A 16,252-nucleotide genomic window follows, 5' to 3' on the forward strand; every position below is an offset into this window, starting at 1 on the left:
AAGGCTCTTTCACATGAACAGCTTGTCTGCTCCTTTTCTTATCTTAACGAACCGAGCCATATTTTAAAATTAAAAGGGGGTATCATACAATTGAATGAAAATGTAAAGCCAAAGCTTGTTATGCTATTTTAGTAGAGTACACATGACAAAGATTACAAGCACTGTAGACACTGCGCTGGGCACGCCTGACGCAGCTGCTTATATAGGTCAAAGAATTTTCTAGAATAGTAGTCGGAGGGGAGGGGAGGACCAATGGTAATGCAGCGCCACAGTAGTGGGGATGCATGCTGCGAGCGAACGCAGGCTTTCTATATAGGGCGTATCACACAATTAAATTAAAACGCAAAGCCACTTTTTTTTTGAGACATTCGGGCAGGTGTGGGCAAACTTTTTGGCCCAAGGGCCACATTGAGGTTCCAAAATTATATGAAGGGCCAGCTAGGGAAGGCTGTGCCTCCCCAAACAGCCTGGCCCTACCCTCTATCCGACCCCCACCCCCTTCCTGCTCCCCTACTGCCCCCCCTCAGAATCCCTGACCCAGCCTGCTCCTTGTCCCCTTATCTGCCCCCCCAGATCCCCCAACCACCATCCCAGGACCCCACCCCACACCAATCCTCCCTGCTACCTGTCCTCTGACTGCCCTGACAGACCCCTGGAACACCCACAATCCAGCTTCCCATTCCCCGTCCCCTGACTGCCCCCTCAGACCCTCTGCCCCATCCAACCCCCACCCGGTCCCTGTCCCCGGGACTCCCTGCCCTTTATCCAACCCCGCCTCTCCCGTCCCCCGGAGCCTCAGCGAGCCGCATCCAGGAGCGGCCCAGGACAGCGCAGCAGCAGCGTGGCTCTGGCAGGACCTGAGCTCCTGCCGCTCGGCCCACCAGAGCTCGCAACCCCGCCCACTTACCACGCAGCTCCAAGCACCAGGAGTTCAGGTCCCGCCGCAGCCACGCCGCTGCAGCACTGTCCAGGGCTGCTCCTGGATGTGGTGCGGTGAGGGGATGGGGGAGTGTGGGGCTGGAGCTGGGGGGGGGTCAGACATTCTTGTGGGGGCCCCTGCGGAGTCTGGGGCCTAGGGAAAATTGCCCCACTTCGTGTCCCCTCCACCCCCCGGGTGGCCCTGGGGTTTGGTAACAAGTTATCGCTGGCGATTCACATTGTAAAAGCCACTGTGAAAGAGCTCTATAAAAGGGAAGAGAGACAGGAAAAAGAAGGAAAATCAGTTAAAGCATTTGAAATGAAAAATAGTAAAGCTTTTATTGTAATCGAAGCTGTTACTCCCTATCCCTTTCACTATTGTGAGTTTTTGCAGGGAAAAGGCCTGTTTGACAGTCTAGATGGTGCTAACTATCCTTTGGGGGAGAAGAGAAAGTTAGTTGAGATGGGCTGGAGCTGTTGTTATTGATATCTGAGCCTGTTGCCTTGAAGACAAAACAACACGCATGCAAAAGGGGACAGAAAAGAACAGTGAAGATAGAAAATGCAGCGTCTGTCACAGTGTTAACTCTCACTTGCACTCCCGCTGCTGGAGACACACGTGCCCAGCGGGGGCTCTGATCAGCTGCCCCGAGACCCAGCAATTTGAACTGGCATCTGGTTATTTAGAGAATTGCCTGTAGCTGCCTCTCTGGTCCGGGCTTACAGCAGCGTTGCACAAGATGCTGTCTTGGCTGGCTAAGCCTCATTCTAATTAGACAGTGGCAAAGAGGGAAGCGTTGAGGTGGGGAAGGAAAGGAACGCCCAGGGGAGAGTGGGAACCTGCGTCTCACAGTCCAGGTGCTGTTTGGGCGGCGGAAAGCGCGTGCTGTTGGTTCGCTCTCTCTGGCCCAGTCTGGCCTGGACGGTCTCAGGATCAGGATGATGACGGTCCAACAGTGTCATGATGGCTACCTGGATGGTGGGGAGGCAGCCATGATGGTGAAGGTCGCTCCTTTCAGTCCTCGTGTGCCCCTTGGGGTCCCCTCTAACCCCTGAAATAAACAGTGTCCAAGGGGCGGGGCAACCTCACTCCATTAACAACCAGACAAAACACATTTCACTGATTTCAACGGTAACCTGTTTCTAGGCTCATTCAGCCTGTTGCCATGCCAACCCGTGCCCTTCCCAGGAGCCTTGAAGCCCCTTATCAAAGCTCTTAAACCTGAACAATCCGGTTTGTATCAGGCTATTTGTCTTCAGCTTGTAGTGGCTTCCCTAAGGAATTTTATCTGACAGGCTGAGCTGGACTTTTGTTACTTTCAATAACTCCATGCACAGGCCCCTAGACTGGCTGCAGAAATGTGCCAGTGGCAATGTTGCCCTCCAAGGCTGGTGCCTGCCCAGGGCCATGTCTTCTGCCCAGAGGGAAATCAAACACAATGGCATGAGGGCCGTGAGCCCCGGTGGAGACGGGGCAGGGGCCTGGCACTGCAGGGAAAGCTGGTCACAATAGGGCACCAAGGAAAAACAGCCCTGGCCCTGAGGAAAAGCATGTGCCATCCAGCAGAGCAGCACTAGTGGGCCAGGAGCCCTACGCTGACGGCCAGCTGGCTCAGTGAGTTAGTGGATGCAGCTCACAACTGGGGAATAGCAAGAACAGATGAGGATGGTCGGGTGCAGGCACAGAATGCTGCAGAGGTCAGTGTTCCTATGAGGCTCTCACAAGAACATAAAAATGGCCATACGGGGTCAGCCCAGTATCCTGTCTACTGACAGTGACCAATGCCAGGTGCTCCAGAGGGACTGAACCTAACAGGCAATGATCAAGTGATCTCTTGCCTGCCATCCATCTCCATCCTCTGACAACAGAGGCTAGGGACACCATTTCTTACCCATCCTGGCTAATAGCATTAATGGACTTAACCTCCATGAATTTATCTTGTTCTCTTTTAAACCCTTCACAACCTCCTCAGGCAAGGAGTTCCACAGGTTGACTGTGCGCTGTGTGAAGAACTTCCTTTTATTTGTTTTAAATCTGCTGCCCATTAATTTCATTTGGTGACCCCTAGTTCTTGTATTATGGGAACAAGTAAATAACTTTTCCTTATACACTTTCTCCACACCACTCATGATTTTATTTACCTCTGTCACATCCCCCCTTAGTCTCCTCTTTTCCAAGCTGAAAAGTCCTCGCCTCTTTAATCTCTCCTCATATGGGACCTGTTCCAAACCCCTAATCATTTTACTACCTTTTCTAATGCCGGTATATCTTTTTTGAGATGAGGAGACCACATCTGTACACAGTATTCAAGATGTGGGCGTACCATGGATTGATATAAGGGCAATAAGATATTCTCCGTCTTATTCTCTATCCCTTTTTGAATGATTCCTAACATCCTGTTTGCTTTTTTGACCGCCTCTGCACACGGCGTGGACGTCTTCAGAGAACTATCTACAATTCACCTGCCTGGGGAATTCCCAGGGCTGAGAGCAAAGCTGATCCCTGCAGACTCTGGGGCCAATGCCTCTCCCCAATGCACGTGTTCCCGGCAGCCTGGCATGTGGTTTGAAATTGCCTGTGTCTTCTTCCCCAGGCCTCCGCGCTCGATGTGCATTGCTTGATTAGCACACAGAACTGGCCCTGTTTCTGTTGGTGTGGCCCCCTCTCACCTGCTCCATGGCACTGACAGGTAGGAGCATGCCTTTGCATCACAGATATGCAGCTGGGTGCCAACAAGAGAATGCATATTCTGCAATATGCAGACCAAGGCATTGACTCATTTGCATGCAATTGCCACATTTCCAGACCGTGGCCCTACCAGGTGCAGTGGCAGCAAACCTGAGTGGAGCACGGCACCTCAGTCAGTACTGAGTCCTTGGCATGGAGCCGGGGGTCTGCACTTTGGGTGTCATAATTCTGGGTTTGACGCCTGGGCCACTGGTCTCACCTTTTGCCACCAACTGGGTCCAGGCCTCGCTTTTATGTGACCCTTCTGCCAGGTGCCAATGGGAGCACCAGGGTCAGGGTTCATTGTGTCCTGCTGGACCTCCGGCTTACATATGAATTGCTGTGGTACCCTAATCCCTGGACATGAGGCAGCATCAAAGCACTCAGCTGCTTGGTTCCCATGAGGTGAGTAACTGCTCCCCTTGTGTGATATGGCAACGCATGGTGTCTGGCAGGACACGCTGGGGTCCTGTCTCTGAGGGAGAAGGTTTTGTTGCGCCAAATCCTATGAGAAGCTCCCTTTGTCTGTGGGTTTGTCAGCAATGGGCTAGAGGCAAAGCCTGGGATTTCTGTTCTGCCTGGGCCTGTATTGTAAGTACTCAGCAGAGCACCATGGCAGGGCTGGGCACAAACTGGACTCTCAGGCTTTGGATTTGTGATGGTTTCTCTGTACCTCAAGGAGCCATGAGTGGGACAAATGCAACCCCCCAGCTGGTCTCCTCCAGGTGTTTTCCTCCCCAGATGCTGAAATGCCCTGTAAGCCAAATCCTGCTTTAGTTTGGCCCTGGAAATGACTTCATTGGAGCAGAGGCGGGCGTGACACAGTGGCGAGGGCTGGGGTGGGACTCAGGAGATCTGCATTCTGTTACTGGCCTGCAGGGTGTGCAGGGTAAGTCACTGCACCTCTCTGGGCCTCTCTTGGGCAGGTGGGGCTCATCAGCTGGGGCATGTCACCCACCTGGGAGAAGGGACTCTGATTTCAAACCAAGAGCATCAGGCCTGGCAGTCAAAAAATTGAACAGAATGTTGGGAATCATTAAGAAAGGGATAGATAGAACTTTCTGTTCATTCCCTCTGGGGCGCTGGCACTGGCTGCTGTCGGCAGACAGGATACTGGGTTAGATGGACCTTTGGTCTGACCCAGTCTGGCTGTTCTTATGTTCTTACGAAGCAAGTGATAGCCTCCAGAAGAACATAAGCCCCCAGTAACAAATGAGACAGAGCAGGGAGAGCAGGATCTTCTCTTCTCCTTGTCTCATTATGAAGAACAATGACACTGCAGCAGGGTGGTAGGAGGTGGTCTGACCCTTAAGGGGAGCCAGGCTCAGCCTCCCCAATGCCTAGTTATCTGCACCCCTGGTATTGGGCTTGGGCCAGTGGTTGGGTCAGGGGCTTCCTAGAAGAATGAGCCTGCTCAGTGGGAAGGGAAGGGGTGAGGAAGAGGAAGACCAGGACCTGGAGGAGATCTCTAAAGAGGCACGGGGTGGAAAAGAGGGAAAGAGCTGAGGGATGATGAGTGGGACGGGCAGGGCCCATAGCAGTATCTGAGAGGATCTGGAGGCCCTAGGGAAGGATATCTCTAGAAGGAAGTAGCCTGCACAGGGCAGTGCAGGTGAGTGTGGATGGGAGCTGGCACACTTGCTTAAGGGTCCAGCTTGGGACCTGTATCCAGGGTGGGAGGAAATCCCCTTTGTATTGCCTTGTGCCATGAGGGCAAATGGGCCGCTTCACCCAGGAGGGGGCTTGTAGAGGAGCTATCGCCCAGGGAGGGGGAGGATATGGGGTGACCCTGCAAGGGAACACCCCAATTGACTGTGATTGTGAGCTCCTTGGGGCATAGCCCCTCTTTTTGCTCTGTGTCTATACAGCACCCGACACAAGGGAGTCCTAGTCTGTGAGCGGGGCTCCTGGGCACCACCACAATACAAATACATAATAACAGGGAAGAGCCAGCACAATTGCTGAATGTCTGTTTTTTGGTCTTTTTGTTTACCCCCTACTTTGTGGTTTGGGTGGAGGGATAAATCACTGAGAAGTACATGAATCAGCACCTCCAGTTAGAGTGATAGAAGGGGCAGGAGCCAGGGGGCCACCAAATTGTGAAACAGCGAGCTGGCCTGAGTGGGGAAACTGAGGCAGTCATTAAACTGTGGCACTCCCTTCCACATGGTGTCAGTGAGGTCACAAATTTAGCAAGATTTGAAAAAGGATTGGACGTTTCTATCAGGGATGGGCAACTTTAGGGTAGTAGAGAGCCACAAAATCCACTAAACCCTCTTGCAGGCTACTGTGGTGAAGGAAGAAGCTGTCCTAGGGTGTCTCTTGCTGTCCTGGGGTGCTGCGAGAACATGTGCCCGGACAGCGAGTTCTGCCCTGATACCTCTGTTCCATGCTGTGGCACACACCCGTGCTGCTCCCGTTCAGCTCTATAATCTCCCAGAAAGGAGATGAGCCCACACCCCCAGACACCAGCCCTGCTCCCCTGTTTGTTAACGCACAGGTGCTGTCCACCAGGGTCATCCTGGAATGGGCCGGCTGCAAGCAGGGAGCTGCCACCTCCTGCCTATGCTCCAGCAGGTGTCAGGGCGCAACATCCTTTCCTCCTCCAGGCCGTGGGAAGAGCCGCCTGTCACCCCGTTTCGCTATCCCCTGCTCTGCACTGGAAGAACCACTCGCCCCCTCCCTCACTCTGGCATTGTCTGCTCTGGCAGGCCAGCCAAATCACTGTGTTTCCCATCCCTGATTTATAGGGATAACTAGAATGTCCAGAGTTACCATCATTACTGCTGAGCTACATTGTGGACGGAGTAGTAAATCTTCTGCTTCAGGGCATGCGCCAGGGGGAGACCTAATGTGGGGGCAGATTATTCTCCATCTGCTACGGTGGGGCTCGGACCCTTCCTCTGCAGCACATGGTGCTGGCCACTGTCAACAGGATGCTGGTGCTGGCTCTGATCCAGTCTGGCACTTCCTGTGTTCAATGAAGCCTAGTGGATAGTGCACTAGATTGGAAGCCAGGAGACCTGCATTCTATTCCCAGCTCTGCCCCCACCTGCTGGGTCCAGTGTCTGTTGAGACTGGGACCTCTTGGAGATGTCCTCAGGGGCTGCCCCTCCCTCTGGCTGCACATCACTAGCACAGTGGGGTTTAGTTCTGGGACCTCCAGGCCCTAGTGTACTATACATCACTGAAGAACTGAGGAGTGGTTCTGAGCTGGTGCCTAGGATCCTGGTGGGGAAGGCTTGGTCCCCATATGTCTGGTATCCACAGAGCTATTTTGGATAGGGTGTGGCTTTTCTAGGGTACAGTGAAAGCAGTACAAGCATGCTAGTGTGGACACAGTTATACCAGGAGCCTTACGCTGGTACAGTTTGTTCCTTTTCCCCGATCTGAATACGCTGCACTGCTGTAAGGCTTCTGACAATGTCTGATTCCACCCTCCCCTGGCTCTGCCATTCTCAGCCCCTATTTTTCATTGCCCAGGTAGCTCCCCTGGCTTTCCCTTGGGCCTGTTTCCATGCAGAGGCCCCCCATGACTCCAGGCCCAGCATTCAGACTCAGGATCCCCCGTGCTGCCAGCTGCGGTTCTCCTCCCAGCGCAGTGAGTCAGTTTCCTGCAGTGACTCAGCCTGGGACCCTGACGCAGCCTCACAACAGCTCCAGCGTTTCCATGGAGACCATTGATGTTTAGGAAGTTGTTGTCTTTTGGTTATGATCTGCGCTCCCCTCATCCCCCTCCCTGTGGCAGTGGGAAGCAGATGGTGACTGGCTCTGAGCAGGCCTGGGCAGGGCCACAGCTGTCTGGCCGTGTTCACCTTACTGACTCGCGTGCGTGCACAGAGGACTGTTGTTGCGAGCCCCCCCGCTGCGCTGGTGGGGAGGAGCCTTGCATACAACCCCCCTCCTCCAACTTTCTGCTTGCTCCTGGGAGCCATTTGCACCTGGCCTTGGCACCTCACAGCTGCAGCCTGGCAGGCGAGAGTGAGAGCAGGAGCTTCCTGTTGCAGAGGGCTTGCAGCATCTTTGCTCGCTTAACCAGCTCCAGGGCAGGGATGATGGCTCGCAGCCAGACGTGACCGTCTCGATCTGCCATTGCAGCTTGTCTCCAGCAGTACTCAGGCTTTTCCCAGCTCTGCTTCCCTGTGATCTTCCAACCCCAGCTCTGCTTCCTGGGAAATCCTACAGGCAGCATCGGGATGCTCAGGCTGCAGAGCTGGACACACTGGTGAGTCACCGGGAGTGACTGGTCTGGTACCCTAAGGCAGGAAACAAGAGGAGAAGCTACAAAACCACCACTCACTGCAGCCAGCTGGGGCATTTGAGAGAGCAGCATGGGCCGTGCAGTGGCAGAGTGCTGAAGGGCGAGACCTTGTCGCACCCATGGGCACTGGGGTAGAACCACAAGAAGCTTGCATCTCTTCTCTGCACCCCCAGTGTCAAGCCCCCAGGCTGGTAGGGAAGGGACCAGCCTCTCCTTGTGTTGGGCCGGGAGCTGAGTCGCCCTCCAAAATGTGTCTGTCCTCCTGCCACAGAGATGAAGCAGGGATGACCTCTGCTGATGGAGGCTGGGAACGTCGCCCCTGGAAGCCAGACCCTGGGCCACCCGTTTATGCTCTGCCACTCCTGCTCACCATGTTTGTCTGGCTGGCCACTGGCACCACCATGTCCAGCCTCAACAAGTGGATCTTCACCATCCACAACTTCCAGTATCCCGTGCTGCTGTCGTCCCTGCACATGCTCACGGCTGTGCTGGTGGGCTACCCACTGGCCAGGCTGCGGGCACGGGATGGGGGCATGGCTCTGGGCGCCAGAACGAAGGCCAGAGTCTATCTGCTGAGCTTGACCTTCTGTGCCAGTGTAGCCTTCGGAAACCTGGGCCTCAACTACGTGCAACTGGACTTTGCCCAGATGGTGTACACCACCACACCCCTCTTCACCCTGATCCTGTCCAAGGTGCTGCTGGGTCAGCGCCACCATCTGCTGCAGTACGCTGCCATGGGGCCCATCTGCTTGGGCGCCTCCTTCAGCATCATCGGGGAGGTGCACTTCGACCAGGCCGGCTGCTGCTTCCTCTTCGCTGCCACCTTCCTCCGCGGATTAAAATCCATACAGCAAAGTAAGTGACACCCCCCTACCCCAATCTCACCCCCTTCCTCCTAGTCATCCTGGGGCCAGGGTTCCACCTCCTCTGGTCATTGTACTCTGGCTGGGGATTTTCAAGCCCTAGCATCCTGGCCAAAATGCAGCTCTGGGAATTACCTTCAGTCACCTAAATTCAGCCAAATGGAGCACTTCCTGTCCTAGAAGGCTGTGGCTGTGCTCTAGGCCAGAGGTGGCTGTACTTTGATGGAGGAAGCTACCCCTCTCTAGAGCTGATGTCTTATCTATAAGCAACTCTGGGCTCCTCCTGGAGGAAAAGTGCTACTGAAATGACATTAATTATACTAATGGGACCATCTTCTTGTCTATGTCTGTGCAACACCTGGTGCAATGAGGGCTCCTGGGCACTAATGTAATTCACCTAATCAACAATGTACAGTGCCTAACACAGTGGAGTGCCAGGCCATGCCAGGGGCTCCTGGGCACTACCATAATATACCCCATCAACAATGTACAGTTCCTGGGTGCTACGGTAATGCGAATAATAATGAGCACGGCCTTACCCTTCTTCTGGCTGCCGCAGAGGTCTCTTTGGGTGCTAGTTAGTGTAAAAGGGGATTTAGTGCTGGAGACCGAAATCCCACATAGTGTGTACTATTGCTGCACTGCCCAGCTCCCCCACTACTATCCCCTGCCAACATCCTCCCCACAACTCGGGGAATCTCCTCAGCTCCCCACCCCACTCAGTCCTCAGCTTCTTGGACAACAAAGGGCCTGACCGCATTATGGACCCCTCTCCACCAGGGGCTGCCTTGAGACCCCCCCCAAACTTCCCTCATCCAACAGCAGGCAGACGGTGCCAGCCAGGCCTGGGATTGAGCTTGTGACTTGCAGCAAAGGACTCTGCAGCCCATCACCTGAGACAGGTCTTTCCTTCCCACTGCCCTTGAAGGGACGCTGCTGCCCCTGCTGCCTCAGTAGACAGTGTGAGAGCACAAACAGCCTGTCATACACCATCCTCCCCGGGGCCTCTTGGACCAAAATGTCCTTGGCAGCAAGCAGTGGGCAAATGCCACTGTTTGTTCTTCAGTTTCAAAGGGAACGTTTCCATCTCGGCGCCAGCCGCAGCCTGCCCTTCAGGACAACAGTTCAGTCACACAAGGGCCCAGACATGTCCTGGCGTGTGGCCTAGTGGTTAGAGCTTGGCCCTGCAATATGGGGTTACATCCTGCTCCCCGAGTCCCCAAAGGGAAGCCCTGCTGCTTGAGTGGATTGCAGGGTGGGGTCCTGCGTGGGTCCCCTTTCACAACCCTAACTCCAGAGAGAAAATCAGAGCTGCCAAAAGCTCCTAGCACCCCGACCAACCCCCCGGCTAGTGAGTTGCTCCCCCATTGTCATTCATTATCTGTATTACTGTTGCGTATAGATACCTCAGTCGTGGCCCAGGGCCCCATTATGTCAGGTGCTGTACAGACACAACACAGAGACAGGCCCTGCCCCCAAAGCATTTGCAATCAGAGTGAGAGCTCACACCCCAAATATTAAGCAATGTGGCCTTGGTGGTTTTTGTCAATGAACCCCGCACCCTGACTGGTTTGCAAGGAGGGAGCTGGCAATTTGCCAACCACCATCCATTGATTTTGGCTGTGGGGCAAGGGAGATTGTCGCAGTTACTGAGATGATGGGGAAAAGGTCCCAGGTTCTGCTACTTGCAGGGGACTGTGTGTGTTTTATCCTGGGCCTGCCCTCGGGACAGTGCCCACTTTAAGGGGTGCTCCTCTCTCTTCTGCTCACTGTCGCTTCTCCTCCCATTTTCTCCTTTGTTCCCACCATTCCCCTTACCTGATTTGCTGGTGTGATAAATGAAGGGGGTGGCTAACTCTCTTTTATGGACACCCAGCCAGGCAGCTAGCTATAAAATCCCTGTTAGTAGCTGTTCTCTACTTGCTTTACCTGTAAAGGGTTAAAAAAAGCCCATCAGTAAAAATAAGGAAGTTGGCACCTGACCAAAAGAGCCAATGGGAGGGCTAGAACTTTTGAAAATTGGGAAAAAACTTCCCTTTTGTCTGTTGTTGTTGTTGTTCTCTGGAGAGGGGAGACATTGAGCAGGAATGAGGCTGACCTATGCTGTAGGAAGCTTTAAGCCAGGTATGAAAAAACATCCGATCATACCTAGAGACTACTTATTTGGAACCCCCAGATGTGTAAGTAGTTCAGGGAATGTCTAGAAAGACACGATTAGGGTTATTTCTTTTATTTCTTATTGGCTTGTGAACTCCTCTGTGCTAATCCCCAAATGCTTTTGTTTTGCTTGTAACCATTAAGCTGGACCTCAAGAACTTTATTCTTCATGTTTAGTTTTTGTAAGTGAGTTTTTAAAAATTTGCAAAAACCTAAGTTCCAGATATATGTTCTTTCTTTTTGTTTTTAATAAAATTTCCCCTTTTAAAGAACAGGATTGGGGTTTTTTTGTGTGTGTGTGTCCTAAGAGGTTTGTGCATATGTTGTTTAATAAGCCGGTGGTTTTCTTTCTCAGCTCTTCGTGTGTGTGTCTGTGTGTCTGTGTGTGTGTGTGTGTGAGAGAGAGAGAGAGAGAGGGCTTGAGGGTACTCCACAGTAAGGAATTCCCAAGTGCTACTTCCTGGGTTCTCAAATGAGGGAGCGGTTTTCACTTGGGTGTTGGCAGCATATACCCATCCAAGGTCAGAGAAAAGCTGTAACCTGGAATGGCCAGCATTAACTTTTAGAATCCTTGCAGGCCCCCACCTTCTGCACTCAAAGTGCCAGAGTGAGGAATCAACCTGGACAGCTGGGCTCAAGACACAGGTAACTCTGCAAGGAAAGCGGAGAAGAATCGGGGCCCTGTGAAGGGCTCTGGCTCTGTTTCAAGTTGGGGCAGTGACTGCAATTCTGGCTGCATCTCTTGCCTGCCTGGGAGAGGAACTGCAGCCCTGTGCACTGAGAACGCTGTGTCAGCATGGAGCGGACACTGGACCCAGTGCTGCCAAGGGCACGTGGCAATGGGACAGACCAAACTGCACTGTTCCAGGTGCTGGGGAGCAGGGGGAATTCTGCCAAATGCTTTGGAATCCCGCTCTGTGGAAATAGTTGAAAAATTAGGAGGGCTTTTACAGGATATTCAATCAAATCGCCTGGGGGATTAGTGAAAAGTGAGCATCCCCTAGTCCCATTCTGTGTCAAACCCTCACCTCTCCCTGAGAGATTGTGTTCCCCAGGCAAGGGCTTCCCCTCAGAGCCGCCTTGATCCCTCCCCAGGAACTTCCCCTCTCCACCAGAGGCCTCCCAATTGCCCCACATCTTCTATTCCCCCATGAGAGGGCTCCTAATGCCCCCAGAGACTTCCCAGTCCCCTGACTCTGTCCCCCATCCCAGAGTCCCTGAAATCTCTGGAGACCTTCTGCTCCCCTCTCCGCCCTCTCCATTCAGTTTCTATGTTTACATTGTTATCTCAGGCAGCAGAGGCATGGAAAGGCTGACTGACTGTCATGTCCATGTTCCCGTTGCACCAACCCTTTGATGCTCCATAACCCCCTTCACCACTGACTGAGAGCAGGAGAGCCCAGGTCTCTCTTGCTGCAGCCCCCTCTTCCCTGGCTGGTCCCCACAGGATGGAATGACTCCCCCCAGGGCAGCGCTGGGGATGGGGTAGAGGTACCATAGGCTGCAGTTAACCACCATTGGTAGAGGCAGCTGGGGTGTTGACTCAGCAAGGGAATGTGGGTGAGTTGAATGTTGTGTGTTGTGGTTGGACAGCATGGACCTGTGTTTCCAAAAATTTCAGCCATCTGGTTGTGACCCCAGCAGGGCTGCTGGGAACTGAGCAGGCTTGGAAATCTGAACCCATTTGTGGTTCCTGAGCCCTTGAAAATGTGTGTGTGTGTGTAATCCAGCTGGGCCTGCTCTGTGTGTGTGCACATGCATGCATGTTTGTGCCTTTGTGCGTGTGTGCATGCAGGCGTGTACATAGGGCTTGAGGCTAGTGTGTGTGATTGTGTTGTGAATGTATTTGATGTACATTGCAGCATGAGCTGAAAGGAATGTGTGTATATCTGTGCAAGTAGATGTATGGGTGTAGCTAGCTGTGCGTGTGTAGTGTGATGTGGGAATGCATGGGTAGTGTCATGCGTGGGTTGTCGATTGTGTGATGCATTAAGAGACGAATGTGTGTGTGATGTATGGGTGTGGGTCTTACAGTGTGCGGAGTGTCTGTGAGGTGCCATGGGCGGGGAGGGATGTAGGCCCTGACCTAGATCTGAGCTGGTACCAAGTCTCCATTGCTTGAGTTCTTTAGTCTGACCGCCCCACTGGGACGGGCCTGAAGGCCAGGGGCTCCCTGCTCCTGGGGCAGTCTCATCTGCCAGGCTCCTTCTGCCCTAGCGGTGGGGTCCCTGCTCACTCACCCCCTCACTTAGGGTTGCCAAATTTCTAACAGAACAAAACTGAACACCCTAGCCCCGCCTCATCCCTTCCCTGAGGCCATGCCCCCACTCACTACATTCCCCCTCCCTTGGTGGCTCGCTCTCCCTCATCCTAACTCACTTTCACTGGGCTGGGGCAGGGGGTTGGGGTGTGGGAGGGGGTGAGGGTTCCAAGTAGGGGTGTGGGCTCCAGGGTGAGGCCAGAAATGAGGGGTTCAGGGTGTGGGAGGGGGATCTGGGCTGGACAGGAAATTGGGGTGTGGGAGAGGGTGAGGGCTCCGGCTGGGGCCAGGGGTGAGGGGTTTGGGGTGCAGGAGGGGGCTCCAGGATGGGGTAGGGGCCAAGGGATTCAGACTGCAAGAGTAGGCTGTGGGTTGAGGCAGGGGGTTGGGCAGGACCGGCGCTAGGGGTTTGAGCGCCCTAGGCAGACGGCAATTTCGCTGCCCCATGCGCTGGTCCTGCGGCTCCGGTGGAGCTGCCGCAGTGGTGCCTGCAGGAGGTCCACCGGAGCCGCGGACCAGCGGACTCTCCACAGGCACCACTGCGGCAGCTCCACCGGAGCTGCCTGCCGCCCTCTCCAGCAAAACGGCGCCCACCAATTATTCTGGAGCCCTAGGCGATTGCCTCGGCTGCCTAAATGGTAGCGCCGGCCCTGGGGTTGGGGTGCAAGAGTGGGAATGGGCTCTGGGCTGCTGCTGGGGCTGAGGGGTTTGGGGTGCAGGAGGTCCAGCTCCTAGGTGGAGGGGCCAGGAGGCTCCATGCGCTGATCTTGCCCGTGGTTCCTGGCCAATGGGAGTGCACAGCTGGTGCTCAGGGCAGGGTCAGCGTGTGGAGCCTCCTGACTCTCCCCCGCCCCGGCCTAGGAACTGGACCTGCTGGCTGCTTCCGGGGTACAGTGCGGTGCCAGGACAGGTAGGGACTAGCCTGCCTTAGACCCGCAGCACTCTGCCAACCGGACTTTTAACATCCCAGTCGGCAGTGCTGACTGGAGCTGCCAGGGTCCCTTTTTGACCAGGCATTCCAGTGGAAAACTGGACACCTGGCAACCCTACTCTCTCTGCCCCTGCTGCATGCACCGCCCAGGTGTGACCTGTCCGTCTTGCTTCCAGGTACCCTGCTGCAGGACAAGAAGCTGGACTCGGTCACCTTGCTCTGCCTGACATCTCTGCCCAGTTTCTGCATCCTCTTCACAGCGGCTGTGGTGCTGGAGGTGGGGGCGGCCTGGGAGGGCATGCTGCACTACGGCAGCACTCTCTGGGCCTGTGTCCTGCTCAGCTGCCTGGGCTCCGTCCTCTACAACCTGGCCAGCTTCTGTGTCCTCTCGCTGACCTCCGCCCTCACCATCCACATCCTGGGCAACTTCAATGTGGTGGGAAACCTGGTGCTGTCGCACCTCCTCTTCGGCAGCCACCTGAGCGGGCTCAGCTATGCAGGCATCAGTCTCACCCTCTCGGGGATGTTCCTGTACCACAACTGCGACCTCATTGCCAGCTACTGGGGCTCCAGGCTGGCTCTGGGCCAGGGCCAGGCAAAGCCAGAATGAGTCCTGTGCTGGGGCACAGTGCAACCCTTGGACTGTATAGACTGCAGTGCTCTGTGTGAACGTGTGTGCATGTGTGCACACACACACATTTGTGTGCATGCACACTCTTGTCCTCAGCTGGATGATGTGTATCAGGCCCATTGGGTGTGTGCATATGTGTGTACGGATTCTGGTTTTCTACTGATGGCAATGTCAGACCCCCTCCCCTGGGAGTGTGTATTCATGCTCTCACTACTGATCTTTGTTGGATAGAGTAGATCGAACCTTTGTGTGTGTGTGTTTGTGTATTACTATTGTCCTCTGTTGGATGGTGTATGTCGGGGTGTGGGGGGGAGTGAATGGATGAGAGAAGGTGTTAAGACTTGCTCATTTGTGTGTGTACCTCGTATTGGATGGAATAGCTCAATCCCCTTCCAGTGTCTGTCAGTTCCCCTTGTGGCCAGAGTAGCTCCCTGGAGCAGCCTTGGTTTGGAGCTACCCCATGATCAGGTTCCTAGAACCGCCCCCCCTCCGTCTGTGGGGAGCCCTCAGATGAGCACAGCCACAGACTGTCCCAAGGGGAGTCGCAGAAGGCTAGCACCCTGGATTGTGGTGAGTGTCTGTTCTTTTGGTACGAGCCAGCAGGCAGGGTTGGTGCCAGCATCATGGTTGGTGCCAGCATCAAAAACTGGCCTGGGTGAAATGAGGTGTCCAGGATCTGGTGGATGGGGTTCTGTAGCATTCAGAAGAAATCGTAAGAAACTTTTTATGTGACTGATTCACCCGGTCTGGCCCTCCAGGTTTCCTGGCTCTGGGATGAGGCTGGGACAGGGCAGAAACCCTGAAATGCTGTAAGGGAGGCTGCATTCCTGGGCCAGTGGGAATCCCCTCAGAAAGCCCACCCCATGAAGGTCCGAGCCTAAGAGTTTGGAGATGCCATCACATGGGCTCTGTAACTTTTGGATAGGCACAGAGCTGCTAACTGAGATGCAAATTGGGTCCAGTGTCCACACACATGCACACTCCCAGGTGTGCACATGTGATCCTAGTTACACACACATACATGTGAACACACACACTGCTTTTTAGGGACTGTCTCCAGAGCCTTTAACACAACCCAGCTGGGCCCTTGTCACCCTGCACTGCCGCAGCAGTCATGTCTGGCACCACTGTGGTGAAGAGGCCTGTTGTGGTGTTGCACTTTGGGGCACCATTGCCAACAGCTGAGCACTGCCCAGGGACAGGCGCATGAAATTCAAACAATGGCTCCCCTTGCCCTCAATAAAGCTCTATTTTTGTCCAGTCTTGTTAAGTGGTGCTGCTAAGGAATGAAAACCGAGCTGGGCCGGGAGAGGGGGAGTGTGCTGGGGGAGGGGAGGTAATGAAGGAGCAGCATGGGGGGCAGTGTCCCTTGGTGAGGAAGATACCAAGGGATGAGGGGGAACGGATCAAAAGGGAGTGTCTCTGAGTGAAGACACTGCAGGGAAAAAGCCTGGCTGGGGGCTGTCCCCCCCACTGAGGGAGAGTCAAAGCGGCAGCAATTCT

At 54.4% G+C, this 16,252-nt stretch overlaps 1 protein-coding gene across 1 annotated transcript; it reads left to right on the plus strand.

The window, feature by feature from the left end:
* The first annotated feature begins 7,308 nt into the window (after positions 1-7,308).
* SLC35E4 (solute carrier family 35 member E4) lies at positions 7,309-16,009 on the plus strand. Its single transcript, XM_030583252.1, has 2 exons — positions 7,309-8,762; positions 14,295-16,009. Exons 1-2 carry the CDS (start codon positions 8,027-8,029, stop codon positions 14,726-14,728), a joined length of 1,170 nt encoding a protein of 389 aa, XP_030439112.1. The 5' UTR covers positions 7,309-8,026; the 3' UTR covers positions 14,729-16,009.
* The last annotated feature ends 243 nt before the right edge of the window (positions 16,010-16,252 follow it).

Source organism: Gopherus evgoodei, chromosome 13, assembly GCF_007399415.2.
Source record: "Gopherus evgoodei ecotype Sinaloan lineage chromosome 13, rGopEvg1_v1.p, whole genome shotgun sequence".
NCBI lineage: Eukaryota > Metazoa > Chordata > Testudines > Testudinidae > Gopherus > Gopherus evgoodei.

Bases quoted from the DNA above. Each gene is read 5' to 3' on its own strand.
- SLC35E4 (XM_030583252.1), top strand. From the start codon at position 8,027: ATGGGCACTGGGGTAGAACCACAAGAAGCTTGCATCTCTTCTCTGCAC. The intron at 8,763-14,294 runs GTAAGTGACACC...TCTTGCTTCCAG, and splicing joins ATTAAAATCCATACAGCAAA to GTACCCTGCTGCAGGACAAG.